The sequence below is a fragment of the Nerophis ophidion genome, linkage group LG10 (assembly GCF_033978795.1).
Source record: "Nerophis ophidion isolate RoL-2023_Sa linkage group LG10, RoL_Noph_v1.0, whole genome shotgun sequence".
Lineage (NCBI taxonomy): Eukaryota > Metazoa > Chordata > Actinopteri > Syngnathiformes > Syngnathidae > Nerophis > Nerophis ophidion.
Window position 1 is genome coordinate 3,972,208 of NC_084620.1, and position 26,703 is coordinate 3,998,910.

General features: G+C 42.7%; 3 protein-coding genes across 5 annotated transcripts in view; all 3 read right to left on the reverse strand.

Annotated features, from left to right (window-relative positions):
• LOC133560025 (protein-methionine sulfoxide oxidase mical3a-like) overlaps positions 1-5,265 on the reverse strand; it is a 30,534-nt gene extending 25,269 nt beyond the window's left edge. The window contains exons 1-6 of one of the 2 annotated variants that reach the window (XM_061912075.1): positions 4,230-5,265; positions 2,141-2,412; positions 571-778; positions 388-498; positions 224-325; positions 5-160 (exon numbers count right to left, since the gene is read on the reverse strand). In XM_061912075.1, coding sequence (XP_061768059.1) covers positions 5-160; positions 224-325; positions 388-498; positions 571-778; positions 2,141-2,404 — 841 coding nt within the window. In that variant the 5' untranslated portion in view covers positions 2,405-2,412; positions 4,230-5,265. Of the gene's footprint in view, positions 1-4; positions 161-223; positions 326-387; positions 779-2,140; positions 2,413-4,229 lie in introns of both variants that reach the window. The other variant, XM_061912074.1, reaches the window with a different exon arrangement.
• Positions 5,266-5,391: 126 nt separating this feature from the next.
• Positions 5,392-16,858, reverse strand: svopl (SVOP-like). 2 transcript variants are annotated; one of them, XM_061912077.1, is made up of 16 exons: positions 16,702-16,858; positions 14,502-14,605; positions 14,343-14,431; positions 14,180-14,278; positions 13,014-13,085; positions 12,821-12,945; positions 12,516-12,579; positions 12,314-12,439; positions 8,875-9,003; positions 8,742-8,815; positions 8,445-8,641; positions 8,252-8,363; positions 7,052-7,133; positions 6,884-6,973; positions 6,706-6,819; positions 5,392-6,630 (listed from the first exon to the last, which is right to left on the reverse strand). In XM_061912077.1, the coding sequence occupies exons 2-16, from the start codon at positions 14,602-14,604 to the stop codon at positions 6,619-6,621; spliced, it is 1,488 nt and encodes a 495-aa protein (XP_061768061.1). In that variant the 5' UTR covers position 14,605; positions 16,702-16,858; the 3' UTR covers positions 5,392-6,618. The 2 variants fall into 2 exon arrangements, with proteins under 2 accessions (XP_061768061.1, XP_061768060.1); XM_061912076.1 differs by having other exon boundaries at positions 16,697-16,854.
• A 2,855-nt stretch (positions 16,859-19,713) lies between these two features.
• si:dkeyp-27e10.3 (UPF0606 protein KIAA1549) overlaps positions 19,714-26,703 on the reverse strand; it is a 28,904-nt gene continuing 21,914 nt past the window's right edge. The window contains 2 exon segments of the mRNA XM_061912079.1: positions 19,714-21,522; positions 21,611-21,765. Coding sequence (XP_061768063.1) covers positions 21,301-21,522; positions 21,611-21,765 — 377 coding nt within the window. The 3' untranslated portion in view covers positions 19,714-21,300.

Consider the following 26,703-nt stretch of genomic DNA (forward strand, 5'->3'; position numbering starts at 1 on the left):
TTACCAGTTTCCTGTCGCAGGTCCTGGAAGAACCTCTGGTTAAAGATGGACGCCACGCCGCTGATCTCCTCCACTTTGGCTTCAGCACGGCTGTTGTGGTTTTTAAAGTTGGCCGTGATGGCTATGGCGAGTTTCCCGCGGAATTCTTTACGGCGAAAACCTGCAGGGAGACCCGGAGTCACCCGGAGTCCCGTCGGAGTGAATGACATCATCACTAACAAACCTGGGAGGGTGTTCCGACGACCGTCTGCTCCGATGATGACGTGGAACTGCAGCTGATTGACAGGATGACGCTTTGGCCACGCCTCCATGGTCCAGCCCACCTCTACAGAGAAAGACACGTCAACATGGAGACAGGAAGACGGGTAGAAAGGTAAATAGACTCACTGTGTTGTTGGTCCGGCGGTTCCACCACGCGTTTGAACTCCACGTTGACATGAATTTCCACCCCCAGCAACAGCGCCACCTTCAGCAGAACCAGCTGCAGTTGGCGGATACCTGGAGACGCCAAACTTAACTCCGCCCACTCAGATGTGCAAACACAACACAGGTGACGAGTAACGCACTCACTGATATGGTCAATGGAGCCGGCGCAGAACTTTCCATAGAACTTTTTGGCACCGAGGCCACGGAGGTCGTGGATGGTGAAGGGCCAGAGGTGAAGCACGTTGTTCCTGGAGAAGGAGTCCCGCTTCTCCAGCACAACCACGCGAGCGCCCAGGAAGCTCAACTCCACCGCCGTACGCAAGCCGCACGGCCCCGCCCCGATGACTACACACTGACCAATCAGAGGAGACCACAGTGATCACATGGCCACGATCCATACGAACAATTAGTCAGCTTCTTCTTTGGGATGTCAAACATTGCACAGCGAAATAAGACACAGACTTTGATGTGGCTTTGTTGTAATAATAATATTGAAATATAACTATGTAAATATTAACATATTAATATATACATAAATATAACTAAATAAATGTATATACAAACAGATGAATATGTTTGAATATCAACATTAAAACATATAGTTATATAAGCTTTGGATACATACAACTATACACTTAATACAATATAATCATAGGAATATAAATAAAAATAACCGTGAGTATGAATAAATAACCATGCAAATATGTAAATTAAGGCAATGTAATTATTATATAAAATAACCATATGAATATACAATATATAAACATATGAGTTAAGATAAACAATTACATTAAATATAAACAATTGAATACAGATAAATATAACCATATAAATATACATATAAACATTTCAATTTATACATAAATATATGTATATAGTAAAATATGACTATATATACACCATTATATATATATATATATATATATATATATATATATATATATATATACACACACACACACACATTTGTCCAGGGTGTACCCCGCCTTTCGCTCAAATACAGCTGGGATAGGCTCCAGCACCCCCGCGACCCCGGAAGGGACAAGCTGTACAAAATGGATGGATGGATATATACAGTGTATATATATATATATATATATATATATATATATATATATATACACACATACATATATATATACATGTCTATATATATATATATAGACATATGTATATATATGTATACATACATATATATTTACATATATACATCCATCCATCCATTTCCTACCTCTTATTCCCTTTGGGGTCGCTGGCGCCTATCTCAGCTACAATCGGGCAGAAGGCGGTTTACACCCTGGACAAGTCGCCACCTCATCGCAGGGCCAACACAGATAGACAGACAACATTCACACACTAGGGACCATTTAGTGTTGCCAATCAACCTATCCCCAGGTGCATGTCTTTGGAGGTGGGAGGAAGCCGGAGTACCCGGAGGGAACCCACGCATTCACGGGGAGAACATGCAAACTCCACACAGAAAGATCCCGAGCCCGGGATTGAACCCTGACTACTCAGGACCTTCGTATTGTGAAGCAGACGCACTAACCCCTCTTCCACCGTGAAGCCCCACATATATACTGTACATATATATATATACACACACACACACACACTACTACTACTAACTATATGAACTGTTACACCTCTACCATCTTGTCATACGTTTTGCTCAGGCTGCTTAGTAACTGCGGCTAATGTTTGTCAACAGTACCGTGGCGTTGCGGCAGGCTTGGTTTCGCAGGTACTCTTCCTGAGAAGCTCTACGGTCCAATTTGGCCCAAAGAGCGTTGGCCTTCCAATAGCTCAGGCGCTGCTTGAGCGTGCGGTAGAGCGGCCGCTCAGCTTTGCTGCTATCCAGTTGAAGATGTTGACACATCTGGCAGAAGGTGTGTAGCGCTGCCCTGCAGGTAGATGCTGACACAAAGTCGTCAAACAACTCCTGAGCTCGGCATTCTGGGTAGGACTCGTTTCTCATGGCGAGGCCTGGGGACAAAAAACACCATGGGAGTGTGGACACCCCCTGAGATCACAGAGATGATCTTGGTTTCAGCACCTCTCAAAGGTAATTAAAAGTGTTCTTCCTGTTTGTAATACATTTCTTCCTGTTTGAAACACTGTACTTCCTGTTTATAACATACTTATTTCTTGTATGTAACATGCTTTTCTGCCTGTTTGAAACATATATTTTCCTGTATGTAACACGCTTCTCCCTGTTCGTAACACACTTCTTTCCGTTTAACATCCTTCTTTCTGTTTGTAACACACTTTCTTCTGCTTGTAACACGTGTCTTTCTGTCTTTAACCCATTTCTTCCTGTTGGTAACACACTTCTTTCTATTTGTAACACATTTCTTCCTGTTTGTATCACATTTCTTCCGGTTCGCAACATGCTTCTTCCTGTCTGCTACACGCTTCCTTATGTTTGTCACAAACTTCTTCCTGTTTGCAACATGCTTCTTTCTGTTTGTAACACACATGTATTTGTTCGTAACATGCTTCTTTCTGTTTGTAATGCACTTCTTTCTTTTTGTAACATGCATCTTTCTGTTTGCAACATACATTTTTCTGTTTGTAACCTGCTTCTTTCTGTGTAACACACTTATTTCTGTTTGTAACATGCGTCTTTCTCTTTTTAACCAATTTTTTTCTGGTTAGTAACATAATTCTTTGTTTGTAACTAAATTCTTCCTGTTTGTATCACATTTCTTCCTGTTCGCAGCATGCTTCTTTCTGTTTGTTACCCACTTATTTCTGTTCGATACATGCTTCCCTGTGTGTAACACGCTTCTTCCTATTTGCAACATGCCTTTTTTTGTTTGTAAAACTTCTTCCTTTATATAAAATATTTATTTCTATTTGTAACATGCTTCTTCCTGATTTATTACACACTTATCTGTTTGTAACATGCTTCTTTCTGTTTGTACCACACTTTTTTTCGTTTGTAGCACACACTGTTATGTTGTAACCCATTTCTCCCTGTTAATAACACACATATTTCTGTTTGTAACACATTTCTTCCTGTTTGCATCACATTTTGTCCTGTTTGTAACGCACTACTTTCTGTTTGTAATACACTTAATGATTTTGTTTGTTGCATGCTGCTTTATGTTTACAATCAGCTTTTCCTGTTTTGAACAAGATTATTTATGTTTGTAACATGCTTCTTTTTTTGTAACATGTCACACATTTTCCTGTTCTAAGACACTTCTTCCTGTAACACACTCCACCCTGTTTGTAATATGCTTCCTCCTGTGTCTAACCCATTTCTTTCTGTTTGTAACACACATTTTCCTGTTAGTAACATGCTTATTACTGTTTGTAACACACATTTCTTGATCTTTATAACATGATTTTTTCTGTTTTTAACACACTTTTTTATGTCAATAACACACTCCTTTCTGTTTGTAACACACTTTTTCCTGTTTTTAAACATGCTTTTTCCTGTTAGCAATGTGTGTCTTTCTGTTTTTAACACTTATTTCTGTTAGTGACACACTTGTTTCTGTTAGTAACACACTTCCTTCTGTTAGCAACACATTTGTTCCTGTTTGCAACATGCTTCTGTCTGTTTGTAACACATTACTTCCTGTTGGTAGCACACTTCTTCCTGTTTGTAACATGTTTCAGTTGCTCAGACAGTCCTGCTTAAAGCATGTCTGCATTGCTCCGCCTTTCCTAAGACCCATTTAATCACAGTTCACTTATTCCTACCAGCACATCAAATCAACTTTGTTTATTCCTATAATTAAAACAACTTTAGTTAAACTGACAAATGTATAGAATATGTGTAGGATACTCACATCTCAGCTGCAAGTTCAACAGGTGCTTCTGTACATTGTTAAATCCATTCTAGTCACACATACTGATGCACGTGCACAGGTTGAAGTCGGGGGGGCGGGGCTACTGTTCAGACAGTAATCTTAAATCTGCACAAACGAGCTTAAAGACTTGGGTTGTTTTCAATTAGGGAGAAAGCACAGAGTGCCCCCCCCCTGCAGGGCTGCTGCTGACTTCCCGTGTTTAGCAACAAGAAACATTGTCAGCAATGGAGCTCTCATTGTGAATGAGTGTTTACTCTACTGCCAAGTAGGCCGGACTGGTAAAATCCCGGCACGATAACTTAAAAATAAAGACAACTTAAGATTGTTTTCTCTGTTTAAAAATTGGACAAGCACATTCTGAAAATGTACAAATCATAATGTTGTTGTTTAGTTTTTTTTACACTTACATGTTGCAGTTAATAGTATTCTATCTTTATTTGTCGTTATTTATACTTTCTAAATAAATTATGTGATAATGTTCATCAGTCAACTCATTGGTGTTAATTTTCAATCTAGCAAGATAAAAAAATAATATCAAAATCAAATTACAGGATGTTATTTATGTAGTTTGCTGAATTTTCTCGACAGGTACACAACATCACGTGGTTTATTTTTTAAATATATGTAGCAAATAATTGCTATCGCGACATCTAGTGGACACATATAGAACAGCAGTTTCTTTTATAAAACAAATGTTGGCTCATTTTTATACTTGGCAAACTCATCCCGCGGGCCGGATAAAACCTCTTCGCAGGCCTGATCCAGCCCGCGGGCCGTACGTTTGACACCCCTGGTTTAAACCGAGATGAGTAAGAATGTAAAAAAAAAAGTACCTCATTTAAAACAAAGACCAGTGTGAATGCTAAAACATTAACTTGGTTTAAAACAAAGATGTCTGCGAATTTGAAAAACAATATATTTTTATTTTAAACAAAGGTCTGTGCCAATGTAAAAGAAAAAAAAAATCTAAACAAAAGGAAAACAAGGATGAATGTTTTTCAAAAATTACAAAGACGAGTGCGAACAAAAAAGTATTTAACACAAAGATTTACGGGGATGTAAAAAAATAAAAATAACTATTTGAAACAAAGAAGTGTGGGAAGGTAAAAAAAAAACGTACTTTACTCAAAACAAAGACGTGTGGGAGTTTAGAAAAATACTTTATTTAAAAAAAGGTGTATGTGAAGCTAAAAAATTGTACTTATTTTGGAAAAAAAATGTGTGGAATGTAAAAGAATTAACTATTGAAAACAGGGGCATCCAACTAATTTTGGACACAAAATCACATCGCAGATAAGGCTGCACTTAGGGGGCCGTTTGTAAGGGTGTATAATATGTGAATATAAAAAGTAATTGCCTATGAATATGATTACAGTATTATAAATATTTTTTACATGGACTAAAAATAAATCTGTAGACTTTGCTGGCTGCTCAGTCGCTGGAATTTTAACATAAAATGTGCAGCGTTTTTACAGCATTTACTGTAAATGGAAAAACGTACCACAATTTTAAGGTACAATTTTGGCAACTGAGCTGCACGTTTTCTACTATAAAATCTAGAGACGTTTTTACAGTGTACAGTTTGATGGATTACTTGCTTCAAAATCATAATGCAAGCATATATTTGAACATGTATTTGTATAATAACAAAACAAGCTTGGAATGTATGGTAATATGTTTACATTATTATATAATATTAAGGTTGAAAATATTTGCAATTGCACACAGTACACGTATTTTCTTCTTCTGTCAAGTACTTTATTGACGCATTTAATTTTCAGGCTATTGCGGGCCACATACTATGATGTGGAAGGCCAAAACTGGTCCCTGGGCTTTGAGTTTGACACATGTAATGTGAAGAAAAGATATTTAAGAATGTAAAAAACTAATATCTATTTCAGCCGTTCTCAAACTTTTTTTCCACCAAGTACCACCTCAGAAAATACTTGACTCTCCAAGCACCGCAATGACCCCCGTTAAAATACAGTTGCATAGTAGGCCTGTTTTGAATACAACAGAGGCTTTTTTTTAAATAACAATTATATTTAATATGTTTGGCCAAGGTCACATTACATACAGTTTGAATATAGGAAAATAAAACACTGTACTTTAACAAAGTGAGTCTTTGACGTACGACTAGATAAAGCCTCTGTACCACTGGTGGTACAAGTACCACGGTTTGAGAATCCCTGATCTATTTGAAACAGACTGTAGGAGTGTAAAAAAAATGTACTTTGTTTTGACAAAGACCTGTACGAATTTTCAAAAAGTCAACCTTTTTTAAAAAGCACCTAAACATTCCAACTGCAGCGAGTTACTTTCATGTTAGAAAATAATGAATAAAATATTCTTTGTTCAGGTAGTGGTGTCAGGAGATTTGCTACAAAAGAAGAAAAAAAGACAAGACTGTGACTTTGTACCAAAAAAATCAATAAGCTGCAGAGACGAGTCTCACCTGCAGAGCTCGACCTTTTGTTTCTATCGGCAAAAGAAAGCTTCCCACAGCACAGAGCACACACGCCGTGGTGAACGGACTCAGCGCCAGGATCACAGACTGAGACATGAGCACCTGAAGTACCCACAGAGGAGCGTCAACCACAGGATCACACACGGAATCAGGACTGCAAACACACCTGAGCGATGAAAGGAGCGATCATTCCTCCGATACGACTGAACGACGTGGAGAAACCCATCCCCAGCGACCGGGCCACAGTCGGATACACCTGAAGACCAGAACCACAATAAGCATCTAGCGCCTGAGCCACACCATCTATTCCAACGATTTGGAACACGGACAATACCTCCGCTGTGTAGATATAAACTACGGTGAAGTTCATGGAGACCAGAGAGCGTAGCAGGAACAAAATTACGGTGAAGCCCAACCTGAAAGCACAGAATGAACATCTCAGATCTGTGAGGATCTGGTCTATGTGGATCCTGTCAACCAGATCTACGAGGACCTGGTCTATGTGGATCCTGTCAACCATATCTACGAAGACCTGGTCGACATGGCTTCAATCACCCAGAGCTACGAGGACCTGGTCTATTTGGATCCTATCAATCAGATCTACTAAGAGCTGGTCTATGTGGATCCTGTCAACCATATCTACGAGCACCTGGTCTAGGTGGCTTCAATCAACCACAGCTAGGAGGACCTGGTCTATTTGGATACGGTCAAACACATCTACGAGAAACTAGTGTAGATATACCTGTGCAAACCAGATCTGAGTGGACCTAGTCAATGTGGATCCGGTCAACCAGCTCCACCTAAAACTTGTCCGGTTAACATGATCTACGTAGACCTGGTCTACGTGGATTCAGTCAACCAGATCTACATGGACCTGGTCCATGTAGATTCGGTGACCGAGATCTGGGTTGAACTAGGTACCTGGTCGAGGTAGAGCCGGTCAACCACACCAACGTGGACTTGGTCCAGGTGGGTGCAGTCAATCAGATCTACGTGGACCTATTTTTTTATTTTTAGATCGAGTCAACTCGATCAATGTGGAACAGGTCTAGGTGAGCCCGGTCAACCAGATCTATGTGGATCCGGTCTAGTTAGATCTGGTCAACGAAATCTACGTGGACCTGGTCTATGTAGATGTAGTCAACTAGATGTATCTGGAACTGGTCTTCCAGATCTGAGTGGACCTGCTCCTATGCTGACCTGGTCCAAATGGAATCAGTCGGCCAGATCTACATGGAACTTATTTTTGTAGATCCAGTCAACCAGATTTATGTGGAACAGGTTTAGTTAGATCTAGTCAACCTAGTGGACCTGCTCCATGTGGTTTCAGTCAGCCAGATCTGCAGGTATATGGATCTGGTGAACCAGACCTAAAAGTACATAGTCCAATCGATCAGATATATGTTGATCAGAACAATGTGGATCTGATCTAAGTCAACCATATTGACGTAAACCTGGTTTATATGGACAAAGTCAACCAGATCTCTGTGGACTCAGTAGAACAGAGTGTCAGATCTGGCATGAATGTTCTTACATTGTGGTGCAGATGTTGAGCATCAGGAAGACGACGGCCGCCGCTAGCTGCAACGTCATTAAAGACCTCTTCCTTCCAAACACTTTGAGCAGACAGATGTTTACTGGGATAACTGAGTGGACATGAAGACGAACAGATGTTTCTTTCTTTGTGTGTTATTTGGAAGGACAGGTGGGACAGGTGTGGGACTCACGTGCAACCTCTCCCAAGCAGCTGATAAGGAGCGTGTGATAATCGCTGTTGGCGAAGGGGATGCAGTAACAGCGTTCGTCCTCAGTGAGATGTTTGACCTGATGCTCGTGGTCGCCGTCGGTCACACATAATAAGTTCTTTTCCAGAAGCTCAGAGCTACTCAGAACCGACCCGTAGTACGTGAAGGACGCCACAAACCTAAATCAGGAAATGACAACATGCCAGGAGGCCATGTTTTTTATGGTCTGCTTAGCCTCCATGCGGGTGAAGTGATTGACACAAGCGGGCGATACGTTACCATGAGTACCAGAGCAGCAAAGTTGTCCTCCTAAAGGCGGGTCCCACCAAAATCCTCCAGTTGCCTCTCTTCTCCTGAAACTCAAACAGAACCTTTAGAACCTCAGCCTGGTCTGCGGGGATGGAGGACGCACCACAACAGGCTCCACCAGGCGTCCCGGCGGAAGAGAGGCTTTGTTCATCTTGGCAATCCAGTTTAGCGTGTCCAGTGCGGCCTGAACGTTTCCTGCCGACACGTTGAAGCGAGCCGACTCCGGAATGAACTAACCACGGGAAAGGAAACATTTGCTCTGACTTTTCCATAATATTTTTGCACTTCCAACCTTCAACTCACTAATTTCATGTTATTGCTTTAGGGACAAGTAGGGACATGAAGGGAAAGTGGATAAGAGGGGATGGGAATGGATTGGTGGGAAACAAGAGGGGACAGGTGGGGAAAAAGGAGGTAGGTGTAAACTAGAGGGGACAGGTCGAGACAAGAGTGGACAGGTGGGGACAAGTGGAAACAATAGGGGACAGGTCGAGACAAGGGGGGACAAGAATGGACAGGTGGGGACAAGTGGAAACAAGAGGGGACAAATGAAAACAAGAAGGGACAGGTCGAAGCAAGAAGGGAGATGAGTGGTCAGGTGGGGACCAGAGGAAGCAAGATGGGACAGGTCAAGACAAGAGTGGACAGGTGGGGACATGTGGAAACAGGAGGGGACATGTGGAAATAAGAGGGGACATGTGAAAACAAGAGGGCACAGGTCGAGACAAGAGTGGACAGGTGGGGACATGTGGAAACAGGAGGGGATATGTGAAAACAAGGGGGCACAGGTCGAGACAAGAGTGGACAGGTGGGGACAAGTGGAAACAAGAGGGGACAAGTCGAGACAAGAGTGGACAGGTGGGGACAAGTGGAAACAAGAGGGGACACGTCGAGACAAGAGTGGACAGGTGGGGACAAGTGGAAACAATAGGGGACAGGTTGAGACAAGGGGGGACAAGAATGGACAGGTGGGGACAAGTGGAAACAAGAGGGGACAGATGAAAACAAGAAGGGACAGGTCGAAGCAAGAAGGGAGATTAGTGGTCAGGTGGGGACCAGTGGAAACAAGATGGGACAGGTCAAAAAAAGAGTGGAAAGGTGGGGACATGTGGAAGCAGGAGGGGACATGTGGAAACAGGAGGGGACATGTGGAAACAAGAGGGGACATGTGAAAACAAGAGGGCACAGGTCGAGACAAGAGTGGACAGGTGGGGACATGTGGAAACAGGAGGGGATATGTGAAAACAAGGGGGCACAGGTCGAGACAAGAGTGGACAGGTGGGGACAAGTGGAAACAAGAGGGGACAAGTCGAGACAAGAGTGGACAGGTGGGGACAAGTGGAAACAAGAGGGGACAAGTCGAGACAAGAGTGGACAGGTGGGGACAAGTGGAAACAATAGGGGACAGGTTGAGACAAGGGGGGACAAGAATGGACAGGTGGGGACAAGTGGAAACAAGAGGGGACAGATGAAAACAAGAAGGGACAGGTCGAAGCAAGAAGGGAGATTAGTGGTCAGGTGGGGACCAGTGGAAACAAGATGGGACAGGTCAAAAAAAGAGTGGGAAGGTGGGGACATGTGGAAGCAGGAGGGGACATGTGGAAATAAGAGGGGACAATTGGAAACAAGAGGGGACAAGAGTGGACAGTTGGGGACAAGTGGAAACAAGAGGGGACAGCTGGAGACAAAGGGTGTAGGTGGAAACTAGAAGGGACAGGTGGAGACAAGAGGGGACAAGAGTGGACAAGTGGAAACAAGAGGGGACAGGTCGAGACAAGAGGGGACAAGAGTGGACAGGTGGGGACAAGTGGAAACAAGAGGGGACAAGTGAAAACAAGAGGGGAGAAGTGAAAACAAGAGGGGACAGGTCGAAACAAGAGGGGAGATTATTGGACAGGTGGGGACCAGTGGAAACAAGATGGGACAGGTCAAGACAGGAGTGGACGGATGGGAACATGTGGAAACAAGAAGGGACAAGTGGAAATAGGAGGGCACAGGTCGAGACAAGAGTGGACAGGTGGGGACAAGTGGAAACAATAGGGGACAGGTTGAGACAAGGGGGGACAAGAATGGACAGGTGGGGACAAGTGGAAACAAGAGGGGACAGATGAAAACAAGAAGGGACAGGTCGAAGCAAGAAGGGAGATTAGTGGTCAGGTGGGGACCAGTGGAAACAAGATGGGACAGGTCAAAAAAAGAGTGGAAAGGTGGGGACATGTGGAAGCAGGAGGGGACATGTGGAAACAGGAGGGGACATGTGGAAACAAGAGGGGACATGTGAAAACAAGAGGGCACAGGTCGAGACAAGAGTGGACAGGTGGGGACATGTGGAAACAGGAGGGGATATGTGAAAACAAGGGGGCACAGGTCGAGACAAGAGTGGACAGGTGGGGACAAGTGGAAACAAGAGGGGACAAGTCGAGACAAGAGTGGACAGGTGGGGACAAGTGGAAACAAGAGGGGACAAGTCGAGACAAGAGTGGACAGGTGGGGACAAGTGGAAACAATAGGGGACAGGTTGAGACAAGGGGGGACAAGAATGGACAGGTGGGGACAAGTGGAAACAAGAGGGGACAGATGAAAACAAGAAGGGACAGGTCGAAGCAAGAAGGGAGATTAGTGGTCAGGTGGGGACCAGTGGAAACAAGATGGGACAGGTCAAAAAAAGAGTGGGAAGGTGGGGACATGTGGAAGCAGGTGGGGACAAGTGGAAACAAGAGGGGACAATTGGAAACAAGAGGGGACAAGAGTGGACAGTTGGGGACAAGTGGAAACAAGAGGGGACAGCTGGAGACAAAGGGTGTAGGTGGAAACTAGAAGGGACAGGTGGAGACAAGAGGGGACAAGAGTGGACAAGTGGAAACAAGAGGGGACAGGTCGAGACAAGAGGGGACAAGAGTGGACAGGTGGGGACAAGTGGAAACAAGAGGGGACAAGTGAAAACAAGAGGGGAGAAGTGAAAACAAGAGGGGACAGGTCGAAACAAGAGGGGAGATTATTGGACAGGTGGGGACCAGTGGAAACAAGATGGGACAGGTCAAGACAGGAGTGGACGGATGGGAACATGTGGAAACAAGAAGGGACAAGTGGAAATAGGAGGGCACAGGTCGAGACAAGAGTGGACAGGTGAGGACAAGTGGAAACAAAAGGGGACAGGTCGAGACAAGAGTGGACAGGTGGGGACAAGTGGAAAAAGAGGGGACAATTGGAAACAAGAGGGGACAGGTCGAGACAAGAGTGGACAGGTAGGGACAAGTGGAAACAAGAGGGGACAATTGGAAACAAGAGGGGACAGGTTGGGACAAGTGGAAACTAGAGGGGACACGTGGAAACAAAAGGGGACAGGTGGAGACAAGAGGGCACAGGTGGAGACAAGAAGGGGCAGGTGGAGACAAGAGGGCACAGGTGGAGACAAGAGGGCACAGGTGGAGACAAGAGGGCACAGGTGGAGACAAGAGGGGGCAGGTGGAGACAAGAGGGCACAGGTGGAGACAAGAGGGGACAGGTGGAGACAAGAGGGCACAGGTGGAGACAAGACCCACCTGGAAGAGGAAGATGAGGATGATGCCTGGGGACATGGAGATGCGGATCATCCACCTCCAGCCAAGTGTTGGAACAACCAGCATTCCAAGGATGATGATCAGCATGGTTCCTGTCATCCAAAAGATCTAAACTCACAAACAAAGCGTGCGTGAAGTGATGTCAGCAAAGCTGAGGGGGCGGAACTTCCTGTGTGGGACTCACAGAGGCCAATGGCAAGAGGACAGCTCGATAATTGGCTGGAATGAACTCGGTCTTTAACACAAACCTGCACAGGAAGCTTGTCAGTAAGACTTGTGTGTTTGTATGAGTGTGTGTGTGTGTGTGTGTGTGTGTGTGTGTGTGTGTGTGTGTGTGTGTGTGTGTGTGTTTGTATGAGTGTGTGTGTGTGTGTGTGTGTGTGTTTGTATGAGTGTGTGTGTGTGTGTGTGTGTGTGTGTGTGTGTGTGTGTGTGTGTGTTTGTATGAGTGTGTGTGTGTGTGTGTGTGTGTGTGTGCGTCTGTCTGACCCCTGCGACACTGCAGCCACGCCGCAGCCCACCATGCTGCGCAGGAAGATGAACCATGAGTAGGACGGAGCGAAGGAGGTTAGGAAGGAGAAGTAGGTGCTCCACAGGAAACCTCCAAAAACAACCTGAAGACAACAAACTTCGAATTTGGCATTTTTGTCTTTTTTTTACAACTTTTCCAATATGTGGGAACCTTCCAGCGGCCATATTTGTCAGCCAAGTATCCACTCAGGACGCCGCACACCATGAAGCCCAAAAACACCATCTGAAAACACAAAAGTAGAAAGTACATTTACCATCAATTACATCATGATGACATCATTGCTATGCTAATATGAATAGAATAGAATAGGATACAAAGTACTTTATTGATCCCTGGGCCTTAAGGAACTCTGGGCGGATCTCATCCACCCCCTGGGCCTTGCCACCGAGGAGCTTTTTAACTACCTCAGCGACCTCAGCCCCAGAAATAGGAGAGTCCACTACAGATTCCCCAGGCACCGCTTCCTCAAAGAAAGACGTGTTGGTGGGATTGAGGAGGTCTTCGAAGTATTCCCTCCACCGATCCACAACATCCGCAGTCGAAGTCAGCAGAACACCATCCGCACAGCATTATTCACATATGAATAATAGAAATACAGTCTATTATTCAGCATTATTCACATGTGAATAACATAAATACAGTCTATTATACAGAATTATTCACATATGAATAATAGAAATACAGTCTATTATACAGTATTATTCACATGTGAATAATATAAATACAGTTTATAATTCAGCATCATTCACATATGAATTATATAAATACAGTCTATTGTACAGCCTTATTCACATGTTAATAACATAAATATAGTCAATTATACAGCATTATTCACATGTGAATAACATAAATACAGTCTATAATACAGCATTATTCACATATGAATAATATAAATACAGTCTATTAAACAGTATTATTCACATGTGAATAACATAAATACAGTCTATTATACAGCATTATGCACATGTGAATAATATAAATACAGTCTATTCTACAGCATTATTCACATGTGAATGATATAAATACAGTCATTTATACGTTCAAGTACAGTCAAAAAGGAACATATGCATTATACAGTCTGATGGCTGTCAGTATAAAGGACTTTCTGTGTCGTTCTGTGTTGCATTTTGGGAGTCTAAGCCTTGCACTGAACGTGCTCATTCTCTCCGCCAGGTCCGAGGGTAGTGGGTGGGAGGTGTTGTCCATAATGTCTAAGAGCTTTGCTAGACTTCTCCTCTCTGACACCTTCGCCAGAGTCTAGCTCCACTCCCACCACATTACTGGCCTTCCACGCTAACGGACATCCTAACTCTTACCGTGGACACAAGCGCCACCTGCCAGTCCTCCAGACGCCACTCACAACGAATCTCAGGAGCAACCACCGGCAGGAACATGATCTCCATAGCCTCCACGATCTACACGTTGATGTACACAATTATGTTTTTGTCGTGTTTAGAATGATGAAATATATTGCCTTACGTTGGTGCTTCCCATGATGATAAAGAGCATCACGTGAAATCTTCCAAATCCGATGTGTTCCACCGCCTCCTCCACTGTGAAGGTGTCACCTGTAAATAAATATCAGAGTGGGACATCATTGTCACAAAAAAGATCATTAGAAGAAGCTTGCGTGCATACTATTGTTTTTCACATCATGTTGGCCGTCAGACGTCCTGTCCGACAATTCCACTTCCTGCAGGTGGATGGCGCTGACCAACTCAGTCTTCAGGTTGTCAGCCATTCTGGAGCAGATTGATTAGTTCAGAAACATATTCCTTTAGCATAGGCCTGGGCAAATATTTGACTCGGCGGCCAAATTTAAGGAAAAAATGGGTCTGTGGGCCGGTATATTTATTTTTAGGAAAACTAATACAAAACCTCACAATAAAGTCTGATTGAATGCTAAAAAAGTTATGACAGACCGTCTTAAAAACAGAATGGAATTTTAAAATGTTCTATGAACGATAAAACCCTGAATATTGAGAACATATGAACATCACCCCCCTCTCAATCATGCCAAATGCAACAAACACAGTGAAATATGAACGCGAAGGGTACAAAAACAAAAAAAAACATCTACAATCTGATATATCTGATGTATAACTAAGCTTTAGAACTTTGTTGTAAAAAATCTCCTTCCGCGTCTGTCCCTGACACTCGCATTTAAGGTCAGCCATTATGGAAACACTCTTTAGAAACACTGTGTGGAAACGCTCCCCACCCACACTGCTTGGTGCCTTGTCATAGCTGCTGTGACGTGGATTACCATAGTAACTAGTAGGGTTGTACGGTGTACGGTTATTAGTATAGTACCGCGATACTAATGAATCATATTCAGTACCATACCGCCTCTAAAAAGTACCAGTCCGCCACACCCAAAGATTTTTTGTTAAAATAAAGCCAATAATGCAATTTTTTATGGTCCCTTTATTTAGAAAAGTATCGAAAAGTACCAAAATAATATTGGTATCAGGACAACACTAGGCTTCACGGTGGAAGAGGGGTTAGTGCGTCTGCCTCACAATACAAAGATCCTGAGTAGTCCTGGGTTCAATCCCGGGCTCGAGATCTGTCTGTGTGGAGTTTGCATGTCCTCCCCGTGACTGCGTGGGTTCCCTCCGGCTACTCCGGCTTCCTCCCACTTCCAAAGACATGCACCTGGGGATAGGTAGATTGGCAACACTAAATTGGCCCTAGTGTGTGAATGTGAGTGTGAATGTTATCCGTGTTGGCCCTGCGATGAGGTGGCGACTTGTCCAGGGTGTACACCGCCTTCCGCCCAATTGTAGCTCAGATAGGCACCAGCGCCCCCCGCCACCCCAAAGGGAATAAGCGGTAGAAAATGGATGGATGGAGGACAAGATTTGTCACTACAATATCATGAAAAAGCCCAGATTCCAACCATTGAAATATGTTGTATTGTTCAGGACTTCTGGTCATTAGAAATATGTTGTATTGTTCAGGACTTCTGGTCATTAGAAATATGTTGTATTGTTCAGGACTTCTGGTCATTAGAAATATGTTGTATTGTTCAGGACTTCTGGTCATTAGAAATATGTTGTATTGTTCAGGACTTCTGGTCATTAGAAAACATGACTGCACATCATAATGGCAGCAACAGTTTCCATCTTGAAGATCTACAAAAGTTATTTTGAAATATCCATCCATTTCCTACGGCTTATTCCCTTTGGGGTCGCGGGGGCGCTGGCGCCTATCTCAGCTACAATTGGGTGGAAGGCGGGGTACACCCTGGACAAGTCGCCACCTCATCGCAGGGCCAACACAGATAGACAGACAACATTCACACACACGGGACCATTTAGTGTTGCCAATCAACCTATCCCCAGGCGTCATATCTAATGTAATATGTAATAATATATGTTTGTCTGTTTTCCAAAAAAGAATGGTTGCATTTGTGTGGGTGTGTTTACAAAAAAAACACCATTACAAGCGATGATGTCCATGCAGCACCCCCCGCAACACCAAAAAGGGACAAGCGGTAGGAAAATGGATGGATGGATGGAGATAAAAGTTGACAATAAACTATATTCAAAATATTTCCGTGTTGGAAAAAAAAAGTGTGTCGAACCGGCTGGATGATGTTTAGCATTTCGTGTGGTTTGAATTTTGTCTACAGCGTTTGATTGATTGAAACTTTTATTAGTAGATTGCACAGTACAGTACATATTCCCTACAATTGACCACTAAATGGTAACACCCCAATAAGTTTTCCAACTAGTTTAAGTCGGGGTCCACGTTAATGAATTCATGTTAACAGCAAAGATACGTGTTCGAATTCGCCAATGAAGTTTAGCAACAAACGGTTTTATTACCTCACCCTGGCTGCGTAAGTCTTCAATAAGGTATTGTAGTCATTCAACAACGTTGGCTGGTTAGTTAGTTACTTAGTTACTTAGTTAGTTAGTCCGACCGTGTTGAGTTGTTGTCGGTCAGGTAACGCGGAAGTGTGTTATAGAATGACGACAAGGAGCCCGCCTCACGCAGGTGTGTACGGAAGCCGAGAGGGGAAAGTCTCACATTTCCCCGAATAAAGTTCGCCTTATTTGATTTACAAAATATGTTTACTTGACTGGCAACACTAAATGGGCCCTAGTGTGTGAATGTTGTCTGTCTATCTGTGTTGGCCCTGCGATGAGGTGGCGACTTGTCCAGGGTGTACCCCGCCTTCCGCCTGATTGTAGCTGAGATAGGCAGCAGCGCCCCCCGCGACCCCAAAAGGAATAAGCGGTAGAAAATGGATGGATGGATGGGTTTACTTGACTGGCAACACTAAATGGTCCCTAGTGTGTGAATGTGAGTGTGAATGTTGTCTGTCTATCTGTGTTGGCCCTGCAAAGAGGTGGCGACTTGTCCAGGGTGTACGCCGCCTTCCGCCTGAGCTGAGATAGGCACCAGCGCTCCCCGCGACCCCAAAGGGAATAAGCGGTAGAAAATGGATGGATGGGTTTACTTGATTGACAACACTAAATGGTCCCTAGTGTGTGAATGTGAGTGTGAATGTTGTCTGTCTATCTGTGTTGGCCCTGCAAAGAGGTGGCGACTTGTCCAGGGTGTACGCCGCCTTCCGCCTGAGCTGAGATAGGCACCAGCGCTCCCCGCGACCCCAAAGGGAATAAGCGGTAGAAAATGGATGGATGGGTTTACTTGATTGACAACACTAAATGGTCCCTAGTGTGTGAATGTGAGTGTGAATGTTGTCTGTCTATCTGTGTTGGCCCTGCGATGAGGTGGCGACTTGTCCAGTGTGTGCACCACCTTCCGCCCGAATGTAGATAAGATAGGCAGCAGTGCCCCCCGCGACCCCAAAAGGAATAAGCGGTAGAAAATGGATGGATGGATGGGTTTACTTGACTGGCAAAACTAAATTGGCCCTAGTGTGAGTATGAATGTTGTCTGTCTATCTGTGTTGGCCCTGTGATGAGGTGGCGATTTGTCCAGGGTGTACACCGCCTTCCGCCCGATTGTAGCTGAGATAGGCACAAGCTTCCCCCGCGACCCCAAAGGGAATAAGCGGTAGAAAATGGATGGATGGGGTTTACTTGACTGTGAAGTATGGGAACAATCAATCAATCAATCAATCAATCAATGTTTATTTATATAGCCCCAAATCACAAATGTCTCAAAGGACTGTACAAATCATTACGACTACAACATCCTCGGAAGAACCCACAAAAGGCCAAGGAAAACTCACACCCAGTGGGCAGGGAGAATTCACATCCAGTGGGACGCCAGTGACAATGCTGACTATGAGAAACCTTGGAGAGGACCTCAGATGTGGGCAACCCCCCCCCTCTAGGGGACCGAAAGCAATGGATGTGGAGCGGGTCTAACATGATACTGTGAAAGTTCAATCCATAGTGGCTCCAACACAGCCGCGAGAGTCCCGCTGTAATCAATCAATTACTTTTGTCTTTTTGAACAAAAGACAGCTAGCTACCTTGACCACCCCTGAACTGTGAACCATCACTGTAGACACCTTTCACCTTTGATCACTAAAGACCCTTTGACTGCTGCTGTGACCCAAGGTCACCTCCATATTTCAACTGTTGACTGTCAAACAGAATGTGCAATAATGTTGTGTTACTTACTGTGCCTTGTATATACATTTTTATTTTTTATTTTTAGCTAAGTACCGTGTGACTTGTTGAAGGGTGGACTAGCAAAGTAAGATTTTCATTGTACAGCAAACTGTCTGTTTAAAGTCCTACTGAAAGCCACTACTAGCGACCACGCAGTCTGATAGTTTATATATCAATGATGAAATATTAACATTGCAACACATGACAATACGGCCGCTTTAGTTTACTAAATTGCAATTTTAAATTTCCTGCGGAGTTTCTTGTTGAAACGACGTCACGGACTGTCAAGAAATATTAGTGCAGCACCACTTGCGGCTAAAAGTCGTCACTTTTCATCGCGCAATTACACAGTATTCTGGACATCTGTGTTGCTGAATCTTTTGCAACTTGTTCAATTAATAATGGAGAAGTCAAAGTAGAAAGATGGAGTTGGGAAGCTTTAGCCTTTAGCCACACAAACACACGGTGATTCCTTGTTTAAAATTCCCGGAGGTGAAGCTTTACTATGGATCAGAGCGGTCAAGCGAACATGGATCACGACCACTTGTCAATCGGCAGGTTTCGGTGAGAAAATTGTGGTAAAAAGTCGCCTCTTACCGGAGATCTGTGGAGTTTGCGCCGTCCTTGTATCTGCCGTGACTTCCCTCTGACACTGGACTCAAGACACCCGTGGACACACACCTCCGACTATCAGGTACTATTTAACCTCACTAAAACACTAGTAACACAATAGAAAGATAAGGGATTTCCCAAAATTATCCTAGTAAATGTGTCTAAAAATATCTGAATCCGTCCCAATGCAATCGCCTTTTTTATTTTTTTTAAACTTTATTTCTTTTTTTTTTTCTAGTCCTTCGTTATCAATATCCTCATCCACAAATCTTTCATCCTCGCTCAAATTAATGGGGAAATTGTCGTTTTCTCGGTCCGAATAGCTCTTGCTGCTGGAGGCTCCCATTAAAAACAATGTGAGGACGTGAGGAGCCCTCACACTTGTGACGTCATCGTCTGTTACTTCCGGTAAAGACAAGGCTTTTTTATCAGCACCAAAAGTTGCGAACTCTATCGTCGATGTTTTCTACTAAATCCTTTCAGCAAACATATGGCAATATCGCAAAATGATCAAGATTGACACATAGAATGGAGCTGCTATCCCCGTTTGAATAAGAACATCTCATTTCAGTAGGCCTTTAACTGTGCATATGACAATAAACAATCTTGAATCATTGGAAAGGAAAGGGGGAAAAATGTACATGAAACTCATCTCTTTAATGCTGGTGATGTTTAAAATGATCAAAATAAATAAATGTTATCACTCAACAGTTGAATAATATTAGCACCATGGGACCATGCGGTCATGTGACCACACCCCACATTTTACCCGGACAGGTGAACATCATCATCATTATTGTCAACAGATACTGTATTTCCTTGAATTGCCGCCGGCGTGCTAATTAACTTAAAACCTTTTCTCCCTCCTGCGCTTACCAAAGGCATGCGGTAAAAGTAAGCATGCGCTAATTATTTTAAAACCTCTTCTCACTCCGGCACTTACCAAAGTAATGCAGTAAACATTTGAGTGTGATGTAATCTTGGACCTTAAATCCTACTGAATAGCTCTTACTCTTCTTCCCTTTATGCAATTTCAAATTGCCGGTATTAAAATCAGCCTCCTCCATTTTGAAAATGATGACAGGGGAAGTGTCACTCGTGACGTCGCGCTATTTTGCAAAGCGAGTTTGACCCGGCAGTAATTCAAGGCAGGCACATACTATATGCCCTGCGGCAATTCAAGGAAATAGGGTATGTCCGTTTTAATTGCACATCATCATCATCATCATCGGCTTCTTTTTCTTCTTTCCCTGTTGGAAATAAAAGTTTGATATGATTTCTCTCTTAGCAACATGCTAAAATAAGCAGCATGCTAACACTGAGCGCAGGCTTTCAACAGAAGTGGACATGCTAGAACATTAGCAGGGACAAACACCTATTGGCTGCGGGGGGGGGGGGGGGGGGCATGACGTCATCACAACATCAGACACACAGCTGCCAATCAGCAGAGAGAACCGGTGGCGTTTGACCGCAATTCTTTGCAAACGTGAGCAGACTGATTTGGGTCACTTTTGTCCGTCCCCACGTTCGCGGGTGCGTTCTGGTTTGGTTCTATTGAGGCAACAGTCTGACTTGGTGCCTTCACAACGATGATATGAAAGCTAACAATTAGCGCTAAGTTACAGCAGAGCAGCTAGGCTAACACTTTGTACTTACAACACCAGTACACGCGTACAACAGTAGTCTGGTCTTTTTTTGATGAAAATAAACACTTTGACCGATACGTTCATATATAGATTTACTTTATATACGCCATAGAAACATTTATATTGTGCTCAAAATGATGGATATCTGTACTTTTATTTTACGCTTTATAACTACAAACTACCTCCGGCTGTCGACGGTGTACCAAGGCCTCGCTGAGTGGGGTTTAAGACTGACACCTGGTCTGGCTGATGGAGGTGTGGAAGGCAATGTGTGATCCTTGACAAGAGGATGACGCTTAGCACCACAGAAGGTCAGGATGTCCACTTGTCAATGTTCGGAACGTCCAATTTTCATCTCCAACCTTCCGATCATCGACAACCTATTGGGAGGACAGCGGAAGACCTCCAAGAAGATCAAACTCATTGCAATGATGAAAGGTGAATGAGAAGTCCAGATGGACACTGAGGCCAAAGACCAACGGCGGACAGACGGAACCCTGTAACTTTCCGGAGAGAGGGGGAATGCGTTTGGTTGATCGGTCCTCAACAAGTCCAGACCGGATCCCGATGCGTACCACTCTAAGGGTAGCTGGTCACGGCCTGTTTGTGTGCCAGACGGCGAAGCTCCTCTCTGATGGCCTTTATCAGGGAGGCGGAGCTGTGTGCGGAGGGCGAGGCGTCCTCCGGCAGGTACTCCGGAGTCGGGGATGTCAGTAGAAGCGGCGGCGCTGACACATCCCGAAGAGAGGAGCTCGGCATTTGGAAAACAGACGAAGACGAAAAGTCGGGAAAGGACAGCACCTGGTGGTTCAAAGAGGACACATTTTGTTACCATCATGACCAAAACAAGCAACTTGTATCATAGTCCCATCTGTAGGTCCACACTTACGTTCTCCCGGCTGCCTCCAGGTCTGGACAGGTCCTGGTCTGAGTGCTGTTGGTGCCAACAGGAGCCGGTCGGACCTGAGGCGCTGCGACCCACCCCAGGGTACGCGCCAATCTGGCTGGACAAACCCACCTGGGTCAGTTGGTGGAGCTGCACACCTGGTGGACACATCGGGGAATGTGAAAAACTGCTGTCTGCTAAGATCGCCAAGCATTGCGTGTGATACGAGTCGAGGGTTGGACCTTATGGAGTCAAAACAGTACCAAAATCCTTGCGCCCAACCCCAGATTTATTTTGCGCACGCAGACTTTGTATGGCGTCTTTTTGGTGACGCTTGGACACGGTTTGTGCTCACGCGACATTCCACCCTTTTGGCATTTAGAGGCGGGAATTGAATTGTGACCAATCAGAAAGATTGGTCACTTTAAAACTTCTTCTGTCTCCTGGTCAGAACCGATCCAAGGGAACCAGTCATGTGTCCTTTCTCAAGGGCATTACGAGTCTTTAGACATCCATCAATCCATCCATTTTCAACTACTTGTTCCTTACAGAGTTGCGGGAGGGGCTGGAGCCTATCCCAGCTGCACATGAGCGGAAGGCGGCAAACTCCCTGGACAAGTCGCCCCTCATCAATGAGCAAATAGTGTGTTTAGTCATCTAATACACACGATTTATAATACAATGACTTCACCCTTTGTCATTATGTCGTGAAGATATCAATAATGGCCATTTTTGACAACAACTTTTAACTGACAAAAACGTTTTTTTTTCTGGATATATGCTCTACAGCATGGGTGTCAAACTCTGGCCCGTGGGCCAAAAATGGCCCGCCATGTAATTTCACTTGGCCCTTGAGGCAATATCAAATGAACATTAGAGCTGGCCCACCGCTGTAACACCGCTAACACTCTTACTTGCCAACCCTCTCGATTTTCCCGGGAGATTCCCGAAGTTCAGTGTCACTCCCGAATTTCATCCGGGACAAAAATATTTGGTGTGGGCTTTAAAGGCACTGCCTTTGGCGTTCTCTACAACCTGTCTCCACGTCCGCTTTTCCTCTATACAAACAGCGTGCCGGCCCAGTCACATAATATATGCGGCTTATACACACACACACACAAGTGAATGCAAGGCATACTTGGTCAACAGCCATACAGGTCACACTGAGGGTGGCTGTATAAATAACTTTAACACTGTTACAAATATGCGCCACACTGTGAACCCACACCAAACAAGAATGACACACTTCAGGAGAACATCCGCACCGTAACACAACATAAACACAACAAAACAAATACCCAGAACGCCTTGCAGCACTAACTTTCCGGGACGTTACAATATACACCCCCCGCTATCACCAAACCCCGTCCACCTCAATCCCACCGCCGAAAAGAGGCATTCAATTTTTATTTAAATGTTATTTGATATGCCATTGATATTTTTTAATTATTATTATTATTTGAATCTGGATTTTGCATGTCACTTTAAGTTGTATAAGCCTTGCTTGTTCAATATTCAATGCAAAACTTGTTTGGGTCTCTATTAAAAGGTTAATTTGTTCAACCTCGGCCCGCGGCTTTGTTCCGTTTTAAATTTTGGCCCACTTTGTATTTGAGTTTGACACACCTGCTCTACAGGTTTTGCAATGTTACTTATCAGTGCTTCTTAATTTTATTCTGTTACGTCCCACCTTGAGAGAAAACTAATTTTCGTCCCCCCACCCTCCACCGCGACTATAAATAGTATATTTTGTCTATGAAATTGTTGTAAGAACACCTCTGCATGACATTGTATCATTTAAAAAAAATAAATATAAATCAACTTACAACAAAGAATAACTTTACTAACATCGTTGTTGGGTCCGTACCAAAAAAGACTTAAAGTGCATCAATTTGCCTGAAATAAAATATGTGATTCTTACTTATACGATAAACATGTGATGACCGACTTAAACCATTTGACACTGACAAATGCGGCTAAATAAACTCAATAAATAATAATAAATTAAAATCAATTAGCTGCATTAACTCAGTAGTACAATACATAAAACACTTTGAAAATTAAAAAAAAACACTTAAAAAAAAGTTTGTGCTGATTTTTTTTTTTTAATTAAAATTAATGACTACAGCTGCGAGCACATTTTGTTTAGTGCACAGCTTTTTCAAACAGGGTTTGAAGCATGACACTGCATGATGCTGATTAAGCATGGGTCACACGAACCCCACTGGCATAGCACTGCGCCCACCATCATATAGACATTAGTTATCCTACAACAACTCACGGTTCGATTCAACGCGATTCTCAATTCAAACCGATTCATGCAATGTTTTATTTGGTAAAAAAGTAATAATGAAACTTTTTCCAAACAGGTTACAGGTTACAAAACTCCTCTTGGTGGCCTAAAAACTTATTTTTTTTAAAAAGTATTCTTAAAAAAAGAAAGACAAATATATATATATATATATATATATATATATATATATATATATATATATTAGGCGTGAAGGAAAAAATCGATTCGAATACAAATCGCGATTGTCACGTAGTGCGATTCAGAATCGATTCTCATTTAAAAAAAAATTATTTTAATTTTTTAATTTATTTTTTATCAATCCAACAAAACAATACAACAAAACAATACACAGCAATACCATAACAATGCAATCCAATTCCAAAACAAATTATGACCCAGCAACACTCAGAACTCCAATAAACAGAGGAGTTGAGAGGAGACACAAACATGACAAAGAACAAACCAAAAGTAGTGAAACAAAAATGAATATTATCAACAACAGTATCAATATTAGTTATAATTTCAGCATAGCAGTGATTAAAAATCCCTCATTGACATTATCATTAAACATTTATAGAAATAAAAAAAAAGAACAATAGTGTCACAGTGGCTTACACTTGCATCGCATCTCATAATATTTTCACAAAGATATAATAAGTCGTATTTTTGGTTCGTTTAATAGTTAAAACAAATTTACATTATTGCAATCAGTTGATAAAATATTGTCCTTTATAATTATAAAAGCTTTTTTTTAAAAAATCTACTACTCTGCTAGCATGTCAGCAGACTGGGGTAGATCCTGCTGAAATCTATGTATTGAATGAATAAAAAATCCTTTTGAATCGGAAAAATATCGTTTTTGAATCGAGAATCGCGTTGAATCGAAAAAAATCGATATATAATCGAATCGCGACCCCAGGAATCGATATTGAATCAAATCGTGGGACACCCAAAGATTCGCACTCCTAATATATATATATTGAAAAAAAACGATATATACATATATATAGTTTTTGTTTTGTTTTAATACATTTTTAAATAAGTAAGAATCTTGATTCGATTGTAATAATAATAATAATAATACATTTTATTTGTAAAAAGCACTTTACGTTGAGCAAACAACCTCAAAGTGCCACAGTGTAAAAAAATAGTAATAATAAGAAATAAAGAAAATATAAAACTAGAAACAGCCCAAAGGCTACAAGCAGCATGCATGTCTATAGAAAGGCTTTTTTAAAAAGATGGGGTTTTAAGCCTTTTTTAAAAGCATCCACAGTCTGAGGTGCCCTCAGGCTGTGGATGTGAATCAATTTTCTACACCTACTTTAACAAGTAGCTGATACATCCAGGTGTGATACCCTCATAATGTGATCAAATTTGTGTTGTTTAATTTTTTTTATTTCAAGCACTGAGGAATGATAAAATTGGCTATTTTCTCTAAAAAGATTACTCAAAAGACTATTATTCTTCAGAAGGGACATGGTTTGACGCTAGCAATTTCCTGGAATTGGCTCTGACCAGGAGACAGAAGACGTTTAAAGTGGCCAATCAGATCCTGAGCTGTCTGTTCAATGCCCGCTCCAAAGTACCAAAAAGGAGGAATGTCATTTGCGTAAATAAAGCGCATAAAGATGCCGTGCAGGCACACAGAGAAACCAAGCAGACGCAAAGTGTTTTTTTGTTATTTTTTTGGAACCTTTTTGACGCCATAATACAGGGAAGTCAAACTCAATTTAAGTCAGGGGCCGCATGGAGGAAAATCTGTGCACACGCGGGCCGGACTATTCATGGCATTAAAACAACTTCACATTGTTTTCTTTGTCTTACTTTGGCCAAAAGTAGAACAAACACATTCTGAAAATATTTCAATAAAAATATAGAAAAAAATACCGTTAGCGGTAAAGTTTGGATCCATGAAGGAAAGAAAATAGTGAATGAATGTTAATAACTGAATACATTTACATGTGTATAAAAATTTGTTTTTTTTGTATTATTTTTTTAATGAATTATGTAACGTTTATGACAACCTTTTTCCAAAACACAATATAGAATGTGAGATTTAACAGGATAATGCATACATTTATCATTCCTTTTCAAAACGGTTGCAAAAAATTGGGGCCCCAAAAATGTACTGTTGTACCCCATTTTTATGGCTTTATAGGGTCCCGGGGACCCCATTTTAAAAATTCCTAGCACCAACACTGATTGGTGCGTGCAAAACAGCAGCAGGTGGCTGTGGCCTGCGGGCCGGTTCTAATACTAATCAAATATCATCCCGGGGGCCTTGACTTTAAAGGGGAACATTATCACAATCTCAAAAGGGTTAAAACCAATAAAAATCAGTTCCCAGTGGTTTGTTGTATTTTTTGAAGTTTTTTTCAAAATTTTACCGGTCTCTGAATATCCCTAAATAAAGCTTTAAAGTGCCTTATTTTTGCTATCTTCGAAACCACTACCCATTTCCCTGTGACGTCATACAGGGCTGCCAATACAAACAACATGGCGGTTACCACAGCAACATAAAGCGACATTAGCTCGGATTCAGACTCGGATTTCAGCGGCTTAAGCGATTCAACAGATTACGCATGTATTGAAACAGATGGTCGGAGTATGGAGGCAGATAGCGGAAACGAAATTGAAGAAGAAATTGAAGCTATTGAGCGAATAGCTATTGACGCTATTCGGCCATAGCGTGGGTGTACCTAATGAAGTGGCCCATAGCATGGCTGCCTTATTAGCATCGCCGGTAAAATGTGCGGACCAAACCATCAGGACTTTCGCATCTTGTGACACGGGAGCAACT

Bases quoted from the DNA above. Each gene is read 5' to 3' on its own strand.
- svopl (XM_061912077.1), bottom strand. From the start codon at position 14,604: ATGGCTGACAACCTGAAGACTGAGTTGGTCAGCGCCATCCACCTGCAG. The intron at 12,580-12,820 runs GTCAGACAGACG...CTTCCTGTGCAG, and splicing joins GTGGCTGCAGTGTCGCAGGG to GTTTGTGTTAAAGACCGAGT. The intron at 8,364-8,444 runs GTGAGTCCCACA...ATGTCCACTCAG, and splicing joins CTGCTTGGGAGAGGTTGCAC to TTATCCCAGTAAACATCTGT.